At 35.2% G+C, this 21,241-nt stretch overlaps 1 protein-coding gene across 5 annotated transcripts in view; it reads left to right on the top strand.

The window, feature by feature from the left end:
- Nucleotides 1-19,316, top strand: part of SMARCA1 (SNF2 related chromatin remodeling ATPase 1) — a 37,580-nt gene extending 18,264 nt beyond the window's left edge. For 3 of the 5 annotated variants that reach the window (XM_072876765.1, XM_072876767.1, XM_072876766.1), the window contains 10 exons: nt 384-532; nt 1,165-1,284; nt 2,535-2,645; nt 2,853-2,966; nt 5,465-5,587; nt 7,176-7,308; nt 8,286-8,404; nt 8,602-8,814; nt 14,129-14,239; nt 14,924-19,315. In XM_072876765.1, the coding sequence (XP_072732866.1) occupies nt 384-532; nt 1,165-1,284; nt 2,535-2,645; nt 2,853-2,966; nt 5,465-5,587; nt 7,176-7,308; nt 8,286-8,404; nt 8,602-8,814; nt 14,129-14,239; nt 14,924-14,995 (1,265 nt within the window). In that variant the 3' untranslated portion in view covers nt 14,996-19,315. Of the gene's footprint in view, nt 1-383; nt 533-1,164; nt 1,285-2,534; nt 2,646-2,852; nt 2,967-5,464; nt 5,588-7,175; nt 7,309-8,285; nt 8,405-8,601; nt 8,815-14,128; nt 14,240-14,923 lie in introns of those variants that run through there. The other 2 variants (XM_072876768.1, XR_012044723.1) reach the window with 2 other exon arrangements.
- Nucleotides 19,317-21,241: the final 1,925 nt, after the last annotated feature.

Raw genomic sequence — 21,241 nt, 5'->3', positions numbered from 1 at the left:
TTGAAATCAATGAAGTGAGTGTTAAAAATCTTAAGTACTTTGTAATGGTTATTACAAAATACTTTGTCATTTTCATCTTGAAATAGGATTTTGATCTTGAAAGTTCAGCTGACTTTGTAAGAATAAGATGTTAAACATAAAATTTGGATTATCTAAATGTGAAACATTCTCTGTTATGGCTTGATCCAAAGTTGTTATTTTTTTATTTTCCCTGACGTTCCCGGTTTCTGTTTATTTTCAGCTCAAGTGAAACATAATTTTTTCTGTATGGTTCTTTTGTTTTTCCTTTCTTGTTCTGCCAGTGAACTAAAAAAATCCCCTGTTTGCATGGTCCTACTAGAACTTTTGTATTATAGCTTTCAACATGTTTCTTCTAATTTTAGGAAGGCTCATAGACCAACAGTCTAACAAACTGGCAAAAGATGAAATGCTGCAGATGATCCGGCATGGAGCCACGCATGTTTTTGCTTCCAAAGATAGTGAGCTGACAGAAGAAGATATAACCACTATTTTAGAAAGAGGTGAAAAGAAGGTTAGAGAAGAGTTTCATACAGAATTCGAAATGTGTCAAACATTAAATATAGATGCACAAAATATAAATTAAATCTGATTATGTAAATCTATTTTTATGCCCAACTATTACTTTACTCTTTGTAAGTATTTTAAACCTTATGAAAGTTTAGAAGGAGTAGAATTAGGGAGTTATAATTATTTTCAAAGTTCAGACTGTGTGCACCAAACATTAAGCACTGTTTATTTTGTGGGCTTTTAGAAAGATGTAAATTTTATGCCACAACTCTAACAGACACAAAACCTTCATGGAACTTCATTAGGGAATAGGTAGCTCTGTGGAAAAATGAACTACCATTTCAGCTCCAAAGAGCTGGGCATAAATTTCATTTAAATTTAAAAGTTGAATCATACAGTTTTAGGGCTATATCCCAGCATAATAAATTTAGTTTAATGGAAAGTCTTGGGGTCAGATTGTTCAAAATTGAAAAGCACTATGGGCATCTCTCCTTACAAGAAAAATGTAAGTAAAGGTTTAAAGCAGAAAAAGACATCGAGAATGTTTTAATAACGATGAAAGCTGGTTTGTTTTTTTTTTTCCAGAAAAGATAAAACAGCTTGAGTCAGCCTAAAAGTGTCTTCCTGTATTTTTAGACAGCTGAAATGAATGAACGATTGCAGAAGATGGGGGAGAGCTCCTTACGAAATTTCACTATGGACACAGAGATGAGCTTATACAACTTTGAAGGTGAAGATTATAGAGAAAAACAAAAGGTAATTTTTCTTAGAGTCTTTAAGACTTTAGTTTAGAGGTGCAAGCGTAAAGGCCATACTAGGAATTTTACGGCTATAAAGGTTATTCTAGAGAAGTAAGAAGCTACTGAAAAATTGACTTAGCTCTGCAGAAGCATCAATATTCTGAATTTTTGTTTAAACTAGCTTTCAGCCCCACTGTTTTCCTTCACGGTAAAATCTGATAATATTGCTCAAATTTTATCCTTTCTGCAGCAAAAATACTATGTTGCATCCTGCTATACTGCTGCAGTCAGTATTATTTTACTGCCACATAACTGAGAGGAAAAAACAGGCCTGACAATGGTTTTAGATGTAGAACTTGGACTTAAGTCTTCTTTGCCTTCACTACCTTCACTAAAATGAAGGTTTTAGTCACAAGCATTAATGTGAACTGTTTGTACAACAATATACCTAATTATAGAAGGATCATCCAAACAAAGAGGTATTACTTAAGGTCCCACAATGTTACCTCTGCGTCTCTGTTTTGTACGGGACCTATAGTCAAGATATCCTTAAGGTCTTATCTGGAATCAGATATGTGAACTTTTATTTGTTAGCTACACAATGCCCTTCTAACCCAGGTTTCTTACCACTTTTGAAGAAACATTTGGAAAAATAAAATATTTAATGAGAATAGAGTGGCATGTGTGTGTATATACATAAGATTATTTTTTCGTGTTGATAATTTCATTACAAGAAGCCAGCTAAATACAGCATAGTCTTGAAATATGCTTTAGTAAGTTTAGTTCAAGTAGTTTAGTTAAGATTAATTAGCTGCTAATTCTTTTTTTTTTAAATTTGGCCAATGCTGTAGCCTCTGTAGAGGTTATTCGTTGTGATATTTAGAGGAGAAGCAATTCATTTATATCACAAGGTATTATAGAATTCAGAGCCCAAGTCCCCAGCCCCTCCATTGTGTTTTGGTAGATGGAATCATAACCTTACTCAGGTGTCTGAAGTAAGTAGAATACTGTAAAGGGATCTACCCATGCCACTGCACTGCCTTACTTGTGTATTATCTTTTGTGTGTTTAAATACGTGTTATAATCAGGTATAACCTCTAGCTTATTTTTGAGCTGTGTTGTAGTATCCATACTGTAGAGCACGACCGTTAGATTTGCTGTGCAAAAATACGTTCCTGTTTTGCAGTGCCACATTAGTAATTATTTTTGCGACTTTAGGAAAGCGTACAGTTACTTTAATATCTTTTTATTCTATTCTGCATGTAGCTGAGCATGATGGAATGGATAGAGCCTCCAAAACGAGAACGCAAGGCTAATTATGCAGTTGACGCTTATTTCAGAGAAGCCCTACGTGTTAGCGAACCAAAAGTCCCAAAGGTAAGAAGTTGGCAAGTATGGAGGGTTTTTTATGCTGTTCTTTTGCTCTTCTCCTCTCCCATGTTGCATCCCCTGCTCTCACCCTATACTGGTAATAAAATGACTGTATTTGCAAAGTGATAGGTTGCCACTGCTGCTGAATTATGGCAGCTTTATTGCACAGAAATCAAGCTTATATAATGGTAATGTACCTCTGTATTTTTGAAGGCTCCACGACCTCCAAAACAACCAAATATTCAGGATTTCCAGTTTTTCCCACCACGGTTATTTGAACTTCTGGAAAAAGAAATTCTGTATTATCGTAAGACTATAGGATATAAGGTAATGCTTTTTTTTTCCTCTTCAAATTAGTGAAGTGTATTTGTATTCCTCTTTGCAGATTTACTGGAACCTTGACAATAGCTAAATGAAGTAAAGGAGACTGCAACTAAAAAAAAAAAATCATTCTGGTCTTATTTTTTGTAAAGTGCTTCTCATTGTGAAGGAAATGGCTTAAAACCTCTATTCCCCTGTTTCTGTTCCACTGCAGAACAGAAAAAGTAATCTAATTCCTTCTTTCATTAAAAATTTCATATCTGTGTAGCTTTGTGTTTTGTGGGTTCCTAACAATAAAATAGAGTAGAGAAAAGAAGGACAGTTCTGATGCTTCATATACTTCTCCTCAAAACCAGAAGTGTGATATGTGGTCTAAGGTGAGAAAGTAATTTATGGCTAATATAAGATCACCTTCCAGGGTGTGATTTTTTTTCGTTATAGCTTTGGTATATCTTGTGCAGAAAGTAACTTCAGGTAATATTGAAGTTGACTTTGTTTTGATATGAACGTAAGTAAAGTGACATCAATTTTCCTTGCATTTTGCTGGGATATAAAAAATGTTTAAAGGTGTGGAGAAGTCTGAATGTATTACTACTACAAGAAGAAAACCAGACAACAGACTTACCTTCTACACACACCCCACACCCCCCCCAATGCCTTAGCTGAATTTCTCCCTCTTCCCTGCTGACATTTCTGGACAAGCAGTGAACATGGATTCTGTTTTGAGGTTGATTTTCATTACTTGCGCCACCAGTATTGGCTGAGTAAATCATATGGATCCCCTACTTCCAGACATGTAGCTTACTTTAAAAAAGCCCCATGTTTCACAGCAGGTTGCAGCAAGAAGAAATCATATATAAAATGTGTTGGAGAACATAAACTTGTCATACAAAGCAACGGATAGGAAATTGATGTTGCAAAAAAGTAGAATTAGCAAAATATATTTTTAGGAAAAAGCAGAAGGTGTCTTAGAATCTAGTTTGAAGCAAAAATAATTTTATGTGGATGGCAGGATAGAATTAAGATAAGAATTAGAGGCAGTATAGTTAGCTTAGGGAAAGAAATTATTCAATTAATATTCCAACAAATAAGGTTGAGAGAATTCCTAATGTTGACAATATGCATGTAAAAAGAGAGGTGTTTCTGTCCTGTTAATGAAATCTGTCAGACTGGATAGGTCGAACATGAATACTTGTTATCTTAAAAACTTAGTATGACTGTTTACTGGTGATGAAAGTGATAAATATGATTAAGTTTGTTCTGCTTTGAAATGGAAGTGTAACTTTCCATCTGAAGAGAGTTTATTATTAAAACTGAAGACTGCCATAAACAATATCAGAAGGTATCAAATAGGTAGAGACCAAGCTTTATGTGTCAGTCTTGACTTGAACCACCAAAGCCAAGAAAATTTCTTAGCCAGATGTTAAAAACAGCTCTTAACTTTCTTTGCCTTTTGCTGCAGAAATATGTAAGGTCTACAAAATCTTTACTGGATAGTGGTTTCTGCCTTGTTTGCTGTTGTGTGGTATGGAATTGCAATGCACAATTTAAAGGTCACAAATATGAAATTGGTGTCAATGTGGAGAGGGACAGAAAATGTTGCTAGGCCTTGTTTACATAACGTTGTCTGTCTGGTCCATTGGCAGTGTGCATAGCTTTATAGTAAACCTGGCAGAACTTAGTATTTCACTCTAGTTATAAAACGTTCTAAGCAGTTGGACGTAAGAGGGCAGCTCTTACATCTAATGAACAGTGCCGCTGTTGGCTAATGAAGAGTGCCACTGAATCAGTGAACTGTCACAGCTTGCACTATGTGAGGCTCTGCCTCTCACCATATCCCTAAGTCATTGTGTGTAGAAGTGGTGGGTACAGGGCATAACAAAATTATAACCTACGTTTGACAAAATCTAGTCCTGTTTTTGGGAGGAGGGGTTTAAGCAGTAAGTTTCGAATGTAGGTAAAACACACTTGGTAATTGTTGTACAGATCAGTGCTTTAATATTTAATGGTTGGAAAAAATGTATTGTACCATTTACATGTATTCTACAGTGTTTTTCACTGAAGCTTCTTAAAGGAAAAGTGAATAGGACCCTTTTGATATTTATAGGTGAAGATAAACTTTACATTAAGAGCTTGTGAGACAAGAAGGAACAAGCATAGATAAATGACAGTATTTGATATTGATCACCTTGACTTGGAGGGTACTGTTTTCAATTTTGCAACAGTTTTGTAGATACTGATGAAAATATTCTGGTAGTTATTTTAAAAAATATTTTATTGTGGTTTGGTTTCTTCAGGGTAGCCAAGGTGTGGAGTGGTGGGTTTTTTTGTTGTTTGGGTTTGGTTTTTTTTGTTCTGTGACAACAAATGCTTAGTGGGTGTGGACTATATCAGTCCTGTGAGATCTAACGTGCTTATAAATTGTAAACCAAGGTTGATACAAAAGTGTACAGTCTCTTTGATAATACTGCTGCACTACTGCTTATTGATACCCCTGATTTTAGGTTCCCAGGAATCCTGACCTCCCCAATGCAGCTCAGGTACAAAAAGAGGAACAAAAGAAGATAGATGAGTCTATGCCTCTGAATACTGAGGAAACTGAAGAGAAAGAAAAGCTTCTAACACAGGTAAAATAAAAACACCTGAAGTATTTAATCATTTATCTTTTTACTAGTATGACTATAAATACTAGTAATGATAAATATGCACAGGAAAGCTACACTGATGTTGTAGAAAGAAGAAAGCACACAACATGTAATGGTTTTACTTGGTTTTGCTTTGAGGGACCTTTCCTGTCCTTCAACAAGTTTACATCTTAGTTACCTACGATTTCCTTGAATGTCTGAGATGTTTCTGAGGCAAGGACTTGTATAGTAGATGCACTATGCAGCAATACATGCAGAAATCCAATCAGTGAGTTTCTCATATATGCATCTACCTTGCATGTATTTTTATCAAAAAGGGTTTGAATTGGAGAGGACAAGCCTCTATCAACATACACGGTATTTACACAGATGTGTAAGACATGTCACATCCATTAATTTTGTCCCAGTTGGGTTGTTAAGCATGTTCCTTTTATACTGGGACTGAATCCCTGTCACTGTCTAGTTTCTTGACGTTTTGGAGTGTTATCCTGCTGAGTAGGCTTATTAGAAGCTAATTGTTAAGGAGAAAGGTGTGTCTCAAAAGGTCACAGGATTTTTTGATTCAGAAAATTTTCTGTAAAAGAATTGGGCGTAGTGTACCTTGAGAAATTTGCAAGGTCACAATTTGAGTATTAACTTCAGCTTGTTATAGCAGAGGAAATATTTAAGCTGGGGCTGATATGCATGTCAGTACTGCTGTTAATGATTAAAAAGAAATATTTGTATTGTGTATATTAGACTTCTTGTAAAGATGCTATCTAATTGTGGACTGAGCTTATTCAGCAGGAGAACTGACAGAGTTCCTTGTAAATGTGTTTCTGTGATGAAAGAAACTCAATGCACTACAAGTTGCTGTTCAGGCATGTGATTTTCTTGTTTGTTCTTGATGTTTTCTCCTTTCACTGTCTTTAAATTGTAATGTCTCATTCTTGGATGATGTTTTTGTGCATTGCATCTCACTTAACTGTTGTTCAGTTTTTGATTCATTGCTTTGGTACATAACAAATTTTCTGTTTGACAGTGCTATAGAGTTTCCATTTGATTGCATCTTTTTGGAGTAGAGATCATTTCTTGACATACTTACGCTTTGATCCAACTGTTTGTCTGGTTCAGGGTTTGTAAATGTCCGAAGTAGGAGCTCTTGCTTTAGATACTTGCACTACTCTAAGAACTTGTAAGGACACTTGTATTGTTGCACCCTATACTCCCAAGACACTTGTTGCTTGTGTCTGCTGAAGGGCCACTTAAATAAAATTACAGTAACCTGTCATGGAGCTTGTTTCTTTGGAGAAATACCACATAAAAAGCTTAAAAAGAAAGAAGAGTAAAAAGCTCTCACTAATGTATGTGGAGTCATGCACAAAAATAACTCTTTAGACTTTTAATGATTCAGTAATAAACCCTGGATAATACAAGTTTATGGAAATCCTGAAAGACCATTAGCCACTGTAATTATGTGACATTGCAGAGGCATTGCCAACTGGAGCAAATGATAAATACATAAGACAAAATTTTGCAAAATGTTTCCCTTCTACCTAGTAATGCCTTCTTGATCTCTCGCTGCTTACAGGGTTTTACAAACTGGAATAAAAGAGATTTTAACCAGTTTATTAAAGCTAATGAGAAATATGGTCGTGACGATATAGACAATATTGCCCGTGAGGTAGAGGGAAAGTCACCTGAGGAGGTCATTGAGTATTCAGGTTTGTGATATTTTGAAATGTATTTTTTAATCACGTGGTATCACCATCATTTTTGCTACATGTTCTTTTAAAATTACAAGATGTAGAATTTGGATGTGTATAAGAATAACTTTTTTTAAAAAAGTACATGATGGTTCTTTTCAGAAGACTTAATTCTGTTACAAAGGTTGAATTCGCAGCATATAAGTATGCCTTCAGCTGCTTTTATCCCTCCTTAGTCCAAATTTAGAACTTGGAGTAGTTAATTTACATTGACAACGTGGTCTTGTGGAATCATGAAGTTGCCTTATAGTGGCAACGTGACTCTTTATGCTGTCAGTATATATGCTATTTTAGCTAGTACACTGTATCTTTGTCTTTTGTATTTACATAATGCTTTTTAATTTGTACAGAATTTTTCCTCTTTCATCCTTGGATTTAATTTTACTAAACACCTTCATAAAATTTAACTTTGCAATGTTCTTCCTGTAGCTTAAAAAGGAAGAGCTCCACAAGAGTTCACTTCAAAGTGTTGAATTTATTTTGGGTTGGCTGAAAGATGCACTGGAGAAGCCACAAATTACTAGCTTTTATAACAGATAGACTAAGTCTCTGACCTTAGAGATAGCTAGTGCAAACTGAAATAGGAGTGTTTCACTGCTAGACTAGCACCTCTAACCTGTTTCACCATTGTTAGGAAAAGCTATCCTTAAAAGTAATTTTTTTCGGAGTTTTACATGACTAGAATTAATTATGTTGAATGTAAACTTTGTTACAGTTGTTACTAAACTTTTGCTTATAGTTAACTTTTAAAGACATTGAATAAAGGGTCTGTGCATGTTTATTTCTTGGCTAGCACAGTAGAAGGGAGAGTATTCGCAAATCTTTTAATGGAACTACAGACTGTATTCCTTCTTTTGCTGGAGTCCCTCAACTGAGTGAGGTAGTAAGAGCAGAGGAAAAGATTTTATTTTACAAATGATGTTTTGTGTTTTTAGCTGTTTTCTGGGAACGTTGTAATGAACTACAGGACATTGAGAGGATTATGGCTCAAATTGAACGAGGAGAGGCAAGAATTCAACGGAGGATCAGTATCAAGAAAGCCCTCGATGCCAAAGTAATCATTGCAGGTTTTTTGTTTTCTGCAGCTGACTTCTTCCAAATTCCTTCAGAAAAGGAATAGTTGGGGATGGGCATTCTATCTTTTTATACAGCATATATAGTATACCATGTATCAGTAATCTGTACTAATATGTAATAAATCCTTGATGTAATGTTGTATGTTTAATAGTCTTATTTTTGTTTTGCATTCAGATTGCAAGGTATAAAGCACCTTTTCATCAGTTGCGTATTCAGTATGGAACAAACAAAGGGAAAAATTACACAGAAGAGGAAGACAGATTTTTGATATGCATGTTACACAAGATGGGCTTTGACAAAGAAAATGTGTATGAGGAACTAAGACAGTGTGTGCGCAATGCTCCTCAGTTCAGATTTGACTGGTTTATCAAATCTAGAACTGCAATGGTAGGTATCAGTTACATGGACTAAGTCATTATATAAAGTATCTTGTTCCTTTTTTTTAAGCACCATCACGTAAAGTTTGGATTTGTGCCAGAATACTGGAGTCTAGGAAACAAGTGCTGAACGAATAACTTTGGTTTTTGCTCTCACTTCTAGTTTTTAATAAAATAACCTTTTCCCTTAGTGTACAGCAAACAACACAATACAGCTGAAACAAACAGATTAGAAAACCTGCCAAGCTGAAGTCCCATGTTACCCAAAGGGATTAATGCAGAGGTAGACTATCCTAACAAATATCCTTGTTACTTTTATTGCAAATTAAAAGTTTTACCAAACAATGTCTCTTAAAATATGACTGCTTTTCAGAATTATTGGACAATATTAAAGACTGAAAACATCTGAATTATACACTGGGAGAAAAGAACAGCTTTTCTAATATTGGTACTTAATTTCTAAAAGCATGAGGAAATTTAGTGATTCATGTAAGAATTAATCATTGAAGCAATTGATTTAAAATGCACTTGGTAGTTGTGAATAAGGATTATCACATGCAAGTGCTTAAATTTTTTTAATTATACTTTTCTGAAGATTTTGTTCATACTTAGAGAATGTAATACAAGTTTGATCGCAAGTAGACTATACTCTGAATTTTAGCTGTATTTTTTCTTCTTTTCTCTGTCTGAAGAGCAGAGCCATTCTTTTTTAATTTAGTCATTAAGTGGGAAGTGATAACATTAACAGAAGCTTTGGTGGTTGCAAATAATAAGCTATGTAGGTACCGACCTCAGAATATGGGACTCTTTTAATGATAAAAAGCTGTTAGCTCTGCCCTAGAATTTTTGCTCAGATCTCCCCTGATTCAGTTCCTTTTTTTATGAGTGAAATTTGTATGTCTGTGCACCTTATGTAGGAAACACACGCATGCATTTTCATGTGAACGTATTTATATGGGGAAAAATGTACTTACAAATTTTTCTTATAATATGGGAAATAACTTCATCTTACTCACTTGCGATGAGTGAGAGCCAGAACATTTTTTTTATCTGCTTGAATAAAAAACCATATTGGTCATGGCTCATACAAAAGAGTGGAGCACACTGTCCTTTATACAGCTGTCATAGATTCTCCCCATTGTCTTGTAAGCAAATTTCTAATTAAATGCTGTGCTGCCGTGATGTAACTTAAATGTAATTTCATATACAAATCTGGATTTTTTTAGTAGTTTAGTCTAGCAATTGCAGAACCCCTGTGCGTTACTGTTTACTGTCTTCATTTCCTGGCATCAGGATTTGTTTATAAAATGTTCTTTCAGAGTTCTGCGTACTGTACTAAGAATAAATAAAACATAAGATAAAATATTTAAAATCTGTATTTGAACAGGTGCGAATATTTGTTTTTCCCAGTGCTACTTATAATTATGCAACACAATTTCTACTGGATATTTCAACAGTTAAAGAGTTTCTGGATAGTGCAGCATTTAGCCCTTAATTAAAAAGAATTATAAGCTTTACTTACTAAAATGTCTGTTTGAAGAAATACTGGATTTTAAAATTAAGTCCATAAAGAGAGAAACCTCCAATATTTAGTTTATTATGAAGTTTCTTTTAAGTTGTCTATGGAGGAATCCATTTAAGTAAATCATAGAAATAGGTACCAGAAGTTAAAAACATAGCTCAACATTTAATATTGGTTGACGTATAGTTAAGTCAGGGATAGAGTTAAATGCTCAGTTTAAATCTTCTTGCAGATCCTTATGTTCAGTATAATTTTCTTTTTAAAGGGGATAGGAATCATTTGCTAAAGTGCAGAAATATGTTCTGTGGTGTCTAATGCTGAAATTGAGGCACTGGGAATATAGTGAATCTTTTTTGGCTTATGTTTTCTCTTAAAATTCTATCCATTAATATTTTTAGTTTTTCATCTGTTACACAGCTGAAAAAGAATAGTATGAAAATACAAAACTAAAGTAATCTTTCACTGTCAACATGCATTTAATTTTCTTAAATGTTTTAAATTGTCATAATACGTATGGTTTAGTAGTTTATAACTGCCAATCGCTGGTATATTTTATGTATTCAAATATCCTGACATTTGTGGAAGTATTAATTTCTATGGGTCTGTTTTGCACTAGCTTGGTAATTTTTATGAAGAAATGTGCTGGGAAGTCACTTGATACCAAGAATAATGAACCAAGTATAAATACAAATCTTTATGAAGAGGTGAATAGTAAGTTCAGGGAAAGTGGATAAAACTTCTTAGAATACTGAAATTCACATGTGATCTCAAAATTGCCCTTTATTACATTCAAACTGGTATGAAACAAGGTAGAAAGGGCAGCATAATTCTGAAAAGGACTTACCAGACTCTTCGAGAAAACTTTGTGTTCTACTAACCACTAGATGTCTCTTGAATTCCATATAAATAGCTAATTTATCTTCCATCTTCTTATTTCTGTTTCTTCTCCTTCTGAAGATTTCTTTTTGGAAAACAAAAATTCTGCTTCGTTTATTTATTCCAAAACCAGATGGTTTACACAAAATGTAAGTTTTCAAAGAGACTGAGAGTGCCTAAAATTGTAATATTTTTTTTTTAACTGGGCACAGAGGTTTACATTTTTAAGTTTAGTTGTTCTTTTATTTCTGTCCACGCAGGAAGAATGCAAAATATAATGGCAGTGGTGAATCATGTATCTGTTTTGTGAAGTTATAAATTATGCATATTCTCTTTTACCTTTCTGCAAACCCTACCCAGTATAAGACAAATGACTCCTTTGTAAATACAGGAATATATGGGCCTGTTGACAGAGCTTAGGACTACTTTCACTCCCAAGTCAGCATCTCTGCCTTCAGTCATGCAGAAGGCGATGTTTCAGTGCTCCCATCTTATTTATTGCAATACTAGTCTTTATAGCTATGAAGGGGTGAGCAAAGTACATCTTATCTCTTTCCATCCTAAACAGAAAAGTATCAGGGCACACTGAATAAAATCTCATCTCTAAAGGTGCGAGGCATTTTAAACTCTAAGTGTATTTTTAAAGTAATAAAATGGAATGGATCAGTCCATACTAAAATTTCAGTAGCTCAGTACAGGATTTAGCATGCAGATTCTTTCTGATGGTAGGTGTAGAAGAAACCTGTGTGCATGTCACACCTTGCTGTCAACTGCTTCTGTGATTCTCCAGAGAAAATTGGTTTTGAGTCCATCCTCTGTCTGCAGCATGTTGTTCTGGAGTAGTAGTCCATCTGGAAAGTCTAACCATGAACTTGTACGCTTTAATAAATGTATGTATTTATGCAAGCGTTTTTCCCCAGGAAAGATGAGGATTTGTCTTAGTGCCTTAGGCAAATGGATCAAGGTTATTTCTTAGTCCTTTCTGAGTAATTGCTTGTCTTGAATTTAACACAAACCAGTTTCCCATATACTAGAAAAGATCTAGGTGATTGTTATTACGGAGCAGCTTGTCATCAGTCTTTACCTACGGCTCTGAAGTCTTTGAGTGCAATGTACACAAATTTAAATGATGTAAAATGCTTCTGACATATCGACAATCATCTTTCTACTTCTGTCTTTTTTACTTTTTATCATTTCTATTCATAGAGCGTAGGGTTTTGGGACAGAGGCTCTCTTGTTCTATGTTTGGGGATGCAATGGGTATTGGGATGGCTTGCACTCAATTTTTCTCAGACATGTTGCCTTTTAATCTAAAAACTGTTGTGTGGGTTTTGACTGGTTGAGGGTTTTTACTGGTTGAAGTGAGAATTTGATTTTGAGGGTTTTAACTGGTTGAAGTGAGAGTATTTTAGCTCCATCAGGACTGTCACATTCCAGGGCACAAGCATCGTGCCATAATTCTTGGTTGAACCTGTACTGGGGGGTGTGGGGTTACTTTTACATGGATGTGGTAGAAATGACTCATTATAATACTCTATTTGAAAAACTACATGCATGAGATAGGAAAGTTTCCAGTGGGGAGTTGTAAAGAAAAATGTCCTGAAGAATCTTTTTTTTGGTAGTAAAAAAAAAAATTCATGTGGTGGAAGGATTCTCTGTGTCCATTCTGAATTACACAGCTTTCACCCAAGGCCATGGAGCACCCTTCGTAGAGGAATCTGTGGAAACTATACAACTTAAGGAATGTGGTTATGCTTGAGGGTATTTATGTCTCAAAGATAAGTCATATGCTTGACTGTTTCAGAACGTTCAGGATCAAGAAAGTGTGCAGTCTGCATTGTTTTCCATCATGTAACATGATGGCTGAGGCAATATACAGGTTACAGATGCTGAGAAAATAGAGACTAATTCCTGGGCAAAAAGGTCACCTGGTCACTTCATTGCAAATAGACCAGTTGTAGGTTAAGATTTATGCTGCTAGGTAATTCTAGGATAGCTTGTGGTTCAAAAATTGCTTCACTGAATTTAAGAGAGGTAAGATCCGTTTTTCTGGCTTTTTTTCCTCAGAAGAAAGCTTCCTGCTTTGAGCTGGAAAGAAAAGCCCATGGAATCACTGTTCTCAATGTACATAAAACATACTGAATAATTATAATTAAAAATGAGTACTATTATGTATTTGGTAAGAGATCTTTTTTTTTTGAGATGGGATGCAAAAAACTGTCCAAGTCAAATGAGTTCTATTAACCAAGCCAACTGTTATTAACTGCAGCGCAGATACTTTTAGAGTTGTATTGGAAATATTTTTTAATGTGTAAATGACCTTATGGCATTTAATCTTGATCGCTTTCAGATGGCTTGGAAGTCTTGATGCTAAAAGCATTTAGGTCCTGCTACATTTTGGGTGCTGTTGGACTAAAAATGCAACAGTGAGTTTGTGATTTAAGGCTGGATAGATTTTTGTCAATTTGAAGCTCTACAGTGTCTTATCACAAAAAAAAAATCTGTATGTCATAGAAAAGTGTTGCTTAAGGTAGCTTTGATTCCTTTTCTCTCTGCTTTAAAGATATACTTGAAAACCTCTTTTCCTAAAATCTGGCATAATATGCTGGCAGGCTATAATTTGCTTCATCTAAACAAGATGAAAGATCAGCTCAGTCTTTTGGGGTGTCAGTTTGAAAGACACAGACAATCCTGAAAACTCCTTGTCAGGAAGTTGAATATTTCAGTAAATCTCTCTCTGTTTATAAATAAGGTTACACTAAGGTAAAGACAGATCAACAATAACTAAGCTAATCTTATTAGTATGTGAATATTGAATGTTTTTGGAAAACAAGTATTTTGGAATTCAAGAATTTTGAACATATTTATGTAAATGAGAGGATTTGTATAATTTATTTTGAGGATTTGATGTTTTCTGTTTCCTTAGGAGTTTCAGAGACGCTGCAATACTCTCATATCATTAATAGAAAAAGAAAATATGGAAATTGAGGAAAAAGAAAGAGCTGAAAAGAAGAAAAGAGGAGCAAAAGTTACAGCAGTATGTTTAGCAGCACTTACTTTACTTCTAGTGGGGCAGAATTCAATTATATTTTGTTAGAAAATGAAAAAGATAATTGTAGCCACTGATTTGTTTTAGTATAAACCATTAGTTGAGAGATTAAACTGAAAAATTTGTCTATTCACAGCTCTCCTAGATTTTATGTAGGTATTCCCAATTCACAGTATTTTAGATTTTTTTTTTTTGAGAAGAGTCTTTTGTTTAAGTAGCAGAGGAAGACTCTTGTTAAGAAAACGTAGCACTGCCCCCTTTCTGCCTACGTATTTACACCATATATTTGCTTTAATTTAATCTCAGATTGTTATTCCTCCCCTACGTAGTAGTTCCTGGAAGAAGAAATGATAAGAAGTGCTTCTTTTATTTTGAAGAGTTGTCATCTTTAGAACAGAATTGTTCTTTTCATCCAATTCATGGTATGTGTGGTATCTGTACCATTGAGACCATGTAATGATTTCAAGAAGATAAAAAGGGTAGCAAAATTAAGTGTCTAAATCTGGGATTTTTGTTTGCCCTTCCATTATATCCTACAAAGCCAAATTGAAATATAGAATACATTAGGGTGACTTACCTTCTTTTTGAATAGTTACTCATGTACTTCAAATTTTGTTTTTTTTTATAACACACCATTTTGTTGAATTTATACTTTTTTTTTTTCCCTTTTAGTCACAGAAGAGAAAAGCAGATTTGGCTACTGAGAACTCTGGAAAAAAAGATGCTAAGAAAGTGAAGTCGTGAAACTGAAAACTGAATGCTAAATGTAAAACTGCCACTCTCTTCTCTCCATCTACAAGTATTAATTGCCAACTTCTTTGTATTCATGGTACTCTCCCCCGAATCCCATGGTTTAATTTTGCAAATTTTGTATACTTTACAATGTCTTTCTTTACCTAAAATGTGTAGCTTTATATCTTATGCATTCCAGTATTTTTGTGTACTGTATTTTGTGAGTTTCATGTCTTTGGCAAAATTCACTCAGTCCTTGGTTTTTTGAAGCTTGTGCTGAGGTTTTAGCTTTTATATGTTTTATATGCTGCTGCTTTGAAAGAAAACCTAGATTCTATAGCTGTATTATCGTTGTTTCATATTTTAAATTTATATGGCTGTTGGAAAATAAACTGACTTAATTATTTGAAGAGAAATATACTTCACCTTTGTTTTCCCTACCCTCTCTCCCTTTTTCGCATAGCTACATTTAGAGTGAATGTTAAGGTTTGTATAATTGTGCCTTCATCATTGATCAGATTTTTGTTCAGAGGAGTACTTAGATAGGATCAGGAGCATGACAGAACAAAAAAAATCTAATTAGACTGACATCCTTGTTTGCTGTCAGCATTAAATTGTCATTTTTCTCTGAAATGTTCAGAAGGAAAGCCAGCAAATACTTACACATTTTGGTTTTCTTCTTTATCACTGGTTTCTGCTGGGCTTCATACATGCTTAAACACAGGGTGAGGTGTTTTTCAGAATGACCTCTAGATGAAAACTTTTCTATGCCTAATAAACTGAAGTAGTCAACTAACAGCTTCTTTTTTTAAGTAACAAACGAAATAATTCATCTTCTGGTTGGTAGGCTGCTCAGCTATGCTGCCTTGTGCTAAAAGATCTTTGTTGCTCTAATTATCTCTGCTAACTTTCTGCTTTTACCTTTGATTCAACATGTCAGTCAGAAGCAATGGGGATATGTTATGGAGTGCTCCTTTTTAGTATTTCTATTTTAATGAAGGGATGAAAGTGTTGGATGTATGATTTTTTGACTTTGCAAGAATGGCCTTTATTAAGCAGGTTCATAGTTTCTGCTCACCTTGGAGTCTCTGCCTTTCCCGGATCAGTAGAACAGTGACTGTGACATCTAATGTTTTACTTTAATCTTCTGTCTCTGATCTGGTGTTTAGTATGGACCTTGCTACAGTGAGACATGCCCTCATAATGTCAAGTCTAGATTAATGCAGTGTGCTTTACATGGTACTTCCCTTGAAGAGAACTTGTAAATTTCTTCTAGTGCAGTTTGCTTCCTTCTGTGATTTGAGGTGTTTTGAGATGAAAAAAACTCTTTAAACTCTTTGTATTTCATGCTTTGCATTGGCTACCTTCTTCTGTATTTGTAAAATTCAGGACTTTATAAGAAGTTCTTGAGTCTTAGGATAGAGTTCTGCCCGTATTCTTTTATGTAATTTAAAATATATCGGAATGTCTTTGAAGTTTTCTGGGATTAATCTCTGTAAGCTTGATGAGTAATTTCCAGCCTTTCTCGATAGTCTGTGTTTAAGGTTTGGGGCAGAATGGGTGTGATGACTTGGTCGAGCATTTTGGAAGATTAATAATTTGATTTCGTATTTTGGAATGGAGCTTTTGTTTGGGGACCAAGTTACTAATTAGTTCACTGGGCTTTTATTTGTAAGACTTGTAGTGCAAAAAAAGGTATTCATCTGATGAGTTGACAGCTACATCTAATAATGATGGGGCACAACTTTCAGACAGAAGGTTAGTGATGGGTGTCAGTGCATGCTTTTAAATGAGTATGCAACCCAGATGGGATAGGTCTGCTCAGAAAAGAAGGATGTCTTTTCAAATAGTATTTTTTGTATTGGAGTAGTTGACATCCTGCTTTATCCTTGGGAGAAGGACATCCCGTGTAATTATGGGCTGGAAAAAGGCTGTGCACCAACATACATATATAATCACAAATCCCTGGAGCATTGCTGTTAATAGAGAGAGGAAGATGCCTTACTTAAATTTGCTTTTTGGCTCCTGTGTCACTCAGTAAGTTTACGGCCTGAAATTATAAAAACAAGTAAAAAGAGGAGGGAAATAAAGGCTGGAAGAGCCAATTGAATTTTTATTGAATTACATGGCTAGGTCTAGACCTTATTCCATTGGTCCTGTTTAGCACTGGGTGAATATTTTAATGTTAAGTCTTGAAATAAGTGTATTCTGGTTTTGTTTATTGTAGATTAGCTTTGTTTGACTTGCATGGTTTTGTGTATCCAGTTCCTCTGTGTTGCAAAGTGTATGGAAAGTCTTAAAATGGTAATATCTCAACTTGTTCTTTTATGCAGATTTCTTGGTTTGAGTTACCACTTGAGTTAATGTTCACTTTTCTTCTCCTTCAATGACATGATATACTAGCTATATAGCGAAAGATCATGCAATTGTTCTTCCAGATATTATCCTCTTCATCAGACAGCTTCTCTGAAGAATGATAGATGCTCCCAGGAACTATCTGTTATCTCTTACAGTCTGTAGTTCCTAGTTAAACTGAATGTGCTGTTGAACAACAGTCCTTGAGAGCACTTGTACACTATATACTAGTTCCCCAGCATATTGAGTCTTCCCATCCATCATGTCCCACGGTGATAACTAAAGAAAATTGCTAACAGCTGCTGGTCAGGATTAAAGTAAAATGGATCTTTCTTTTCCTGTTTCATTCTTCTAGTTGCAGATATACACACAGTATGTGCCTAGCAGTGTCTAAATGATATGCTGCTGTGACTCAAAATTAGATGGACTGAAATAAAAGAATCTTCCTACTTTTAACTACTGTTTTCTTAGGTGAGGAATACTGTTTATATGAAATTTGTAAGCACTGAATGTAATGTGATAACAAAACTTCTGAAAAGTCTGGGCCTTTAGGCAATTTGATAGTTGCCAAAAAAATTACATTATATAAAATTTTGAAAATAATTTATTATTTTCTTTCGAGTAGACAACTAAAATTTGATTGTGTTAGCATTAGACTTGAAGAAAGAAAAAGTAGTCATCTAGCACCTTTCACACATCAGGCAGTGCACGTAACATCCTGGGGGAGGTCACAACAGTTGTGTTCTTTTTCTGTTCACCTATTCATTGCTTTCAGACTATCAGTCCTTTTATTTTTGAGTTATGTTAGTGATGACAATAAAGTCACACAAGTGACCATCTTCATTATATTTAATTTCAATTTATTATAATGACATAGAGAAGGAATGAAGCTTTCTCCCTGCTGGTAATATTAGACCATCTTTAGATACTGTTTGCACAAGTAGCATTACTATACTAAAATATTAAGTAAGAATTTTTTCTTGTAGACTAGCATTGCTTGTTTGATTTAGTGCTAATGCTGGTTATGGTTTAAAAAAAATCCAGCTTTCACTCTTTGAGATCATAAGCAAGGGGTACAGTATGCGGAATTAACCAGAATCTTTTTAAATGCCTGATGGAAGTAGCTTCTGTTATGCAGCTCCTGTAGTTCCTGCTGTGCACTGCTGCGATAGGCGCTCTCTGTGCATGTCTTCCCCGGGTTCAGTGGAGGGATTAAGTACTTTCAGTGATCACAAATTAATGCCAAAGCTAAAAAATGTGGGCCTTGCGGGTTGAAAAAGCATATGGAATTTTGCAGTCAGCAGCGGTTTATGTGAATGTAAAATGACATGGCTGGTGCAGACATTGGCACTTGTGATGTTGGAATAGATTGATCACTGACTGTAGTTCTGATCTGGTTAAGATAGCTTGACAGTTGTTACATTTTACTTAAGTTTAGCTAGTCCGTGTACTTAGCTTCAAGCATGTATGTAAATGCTTTGATGGGTCACAGTTACAATGTTTGATATGTTCTTTTTCTGAAAGAGTTAAAGTTGAACTTGGTTTGCATATTTTGGAATGTAATGTACTCTTTAATTGCATTTGCATGATATCCATCCTTTCATAAGAGCCTTCATAGGAGTAATATTTGCTGCCTCAAAGGTATGTCTACATTGTGTTGTTGAAAGATAACTTCTGAACTTTTTCAAATGGAGATTCATTTCTTAAGTTGTACATATATGAAAATAAAAATTAATACGAACCTGACGTCTTCTGGTAATTATACTTCTGGTACAGTTGGGCCCATGCACTTGGATACTGTTCAAAATAGTTTGATTTGGTTTTGTTGCTCTTGTACCTCTCAACCTTCAGGCTACAGTAGCTGAATGTAAGGGGTGTGAGTGTGGCTGTTCCACATCTGCTTTCAAACTTTCTAATTTCCTGTAACCTAAAATAAAATACTAGTAGTGCCTGTATTTTTGTGACAGCCTTGCCTGTGTTGTCTCTTAGTACAGTATGATACAATGTATGTTGATCCTGTATTAAAGTACATGACTGTTTTTCTGTTATTCCATACCTCTGGTGTATTACTAAAATAAAATACTTCAGAGCTTAAGTCTAGGAGACCTAGAATGGTAGGGACCAGGAATTTTGTCATTGCAGCTGTTTATCACCAGTAGACATGCTAGACATTCTGCTTGGAGAGGTGTATGTCCTAAATGAGTGCTCGGTTTTCCACTTTTTTTTCTCAGGATGACCCCCTAGGAGAAAAGGAGAGACAGTAAGGAGCTCCAGAAGACCAGTTTATCTTGGCATTGGCTGGTAGCAATTCTGTCTGCTTCACAGTGACTTTTGATAGACTTCACTCTTTCTCAGGTGAGGCACCTAGACCAGGAAGAAGGAGCTGGCAGCAGAGATGTGGATCGCCTTACCTTGTCCTCAGTAGCAGGCCAGAACAATTGTTGGGTTCACTACAAGAGCTATGGTTCTTCCAGATAGCTTTGCTTAGGGCCAGGCTGAGCATGATCCCATAGCTAGTTTCTCCTTCTTACGTATTGTCTGTGGTGGTCTACCAGCACTGAAGTCTACTGTTTTCAAGATTTCCTTGGAAGCAGTACCTGCCAGCTCTTCTAGAGAAGATGCTCATTCAAACATCAGACCTTTTAATGGGAACAGTGATCCTGTCTGCAGAGCTACTCAGTAGCTGTGGAGTTTGCAGTGGAGTTTGGTATTGTCACGTGGTGATCGTTCTCGCTGTATGCATTCAGTGTTTTTGGGAAGGTCAGGCTATAGACACCTTTTTCAGGGAACAGACCTTTTTATTTCTACATGGCAGTTTCTTGCCATAAGAAAACGGGCTGAAAAAGTCATCTTCATTTATCTTCTCATTTGTTAATTAGGTGGACACTGCCGAAGGCCACAAAATCTTAAATTCCACTCAGCAGTTTGGTAAATGGCATTCACTATATGTCATCTTTCTCTAGCTTACAGGTAGAGGAGGAGACCTCAGGAGACCACTTCACAGTGAGGGTTTAGAGTCCAGTAAGGCTTCTGTTATTTCTCTTTCCTTAGAACTGTTGCTTTCACATTTTCTTAAGATGGCCTTCTGAATTTCTAGGTACCTTGATTCTCATGTTTTTATTCCTTCAGGTTTTTTTGTGGGTTTTGTTTGTGTGTTTTTGTTTGTTCTTTGCCTCTTATTTTGTCATTTCCGCTTAGGAAAAGAAGTGTACTGACTACTGAGTATTTCAAATTACTAAAATAATCCTAAGGATGACAGTCCTTAGACTCATAAAATTGTAGTTGAGATTTTGTGAAGATAGTGCAAACTGTGTTGCACGCTGGTGGTTTATGAATTTCATGGAACTTTTACAAAATTCCAAGGATATATCCATGCTGTTAGCAGTCAGTCCTCACTTCTAAATGAATATAATACAGCATTTGTTCAAGTAGTAACTCATTACAGTTTAGGGTTCTTGAATAAACTGGCTGTTATAAAGTTTTAATTGTCATTCACCTTGAGGAACTTGTCATTCACCTTGAGTATAAAATACTATCATCTTGTAGTAAAGTCAGCAATATCGTAAATAGCCATATTGGTAAATGGTAAACTTTTTTCATATTTATCTGTGTCAATAATTGTTTCCTTTATGTATGTATGGATAAAATGTTAACTCCTTCGCTAATTACTCTTTTTTTTTCTTTTTTTTCCCCCCTGCCTGAAATATATTTTCATTGACTAATGCTTTGTTAAATGAACTCATATTCCATGGTAGTAGGCATGATAACGGCATAGAAGAACAGAAGTTAATTTTCAGCTCTTCACTGATACTGAGTCTTAGCTTTTATTTAGTCAAAATATCTGAATTGATATCGAGTGACGTGCTCTTGTCCTCTTCTGAAAAGGGTAGCTGCTCATTAGAG

The sequence above is a fragment of the Ciconia boyciana genome, chromosome 12 (assembly GCF_034638445.1).
Source record: "Ciconia boyciana chromosome 12, ASM3463844v1, whole genome shotgun sequence".
Taxonomy (NCBI): Eukaryota; Metazoa; Chordata; class Aves; order Ciconiiformes; family Ciconiidae; genus Ciconia; species Ciconia boyciana.
This window is presented reverse-complemented; position numbering and strand designations above follow the sequence as displayed.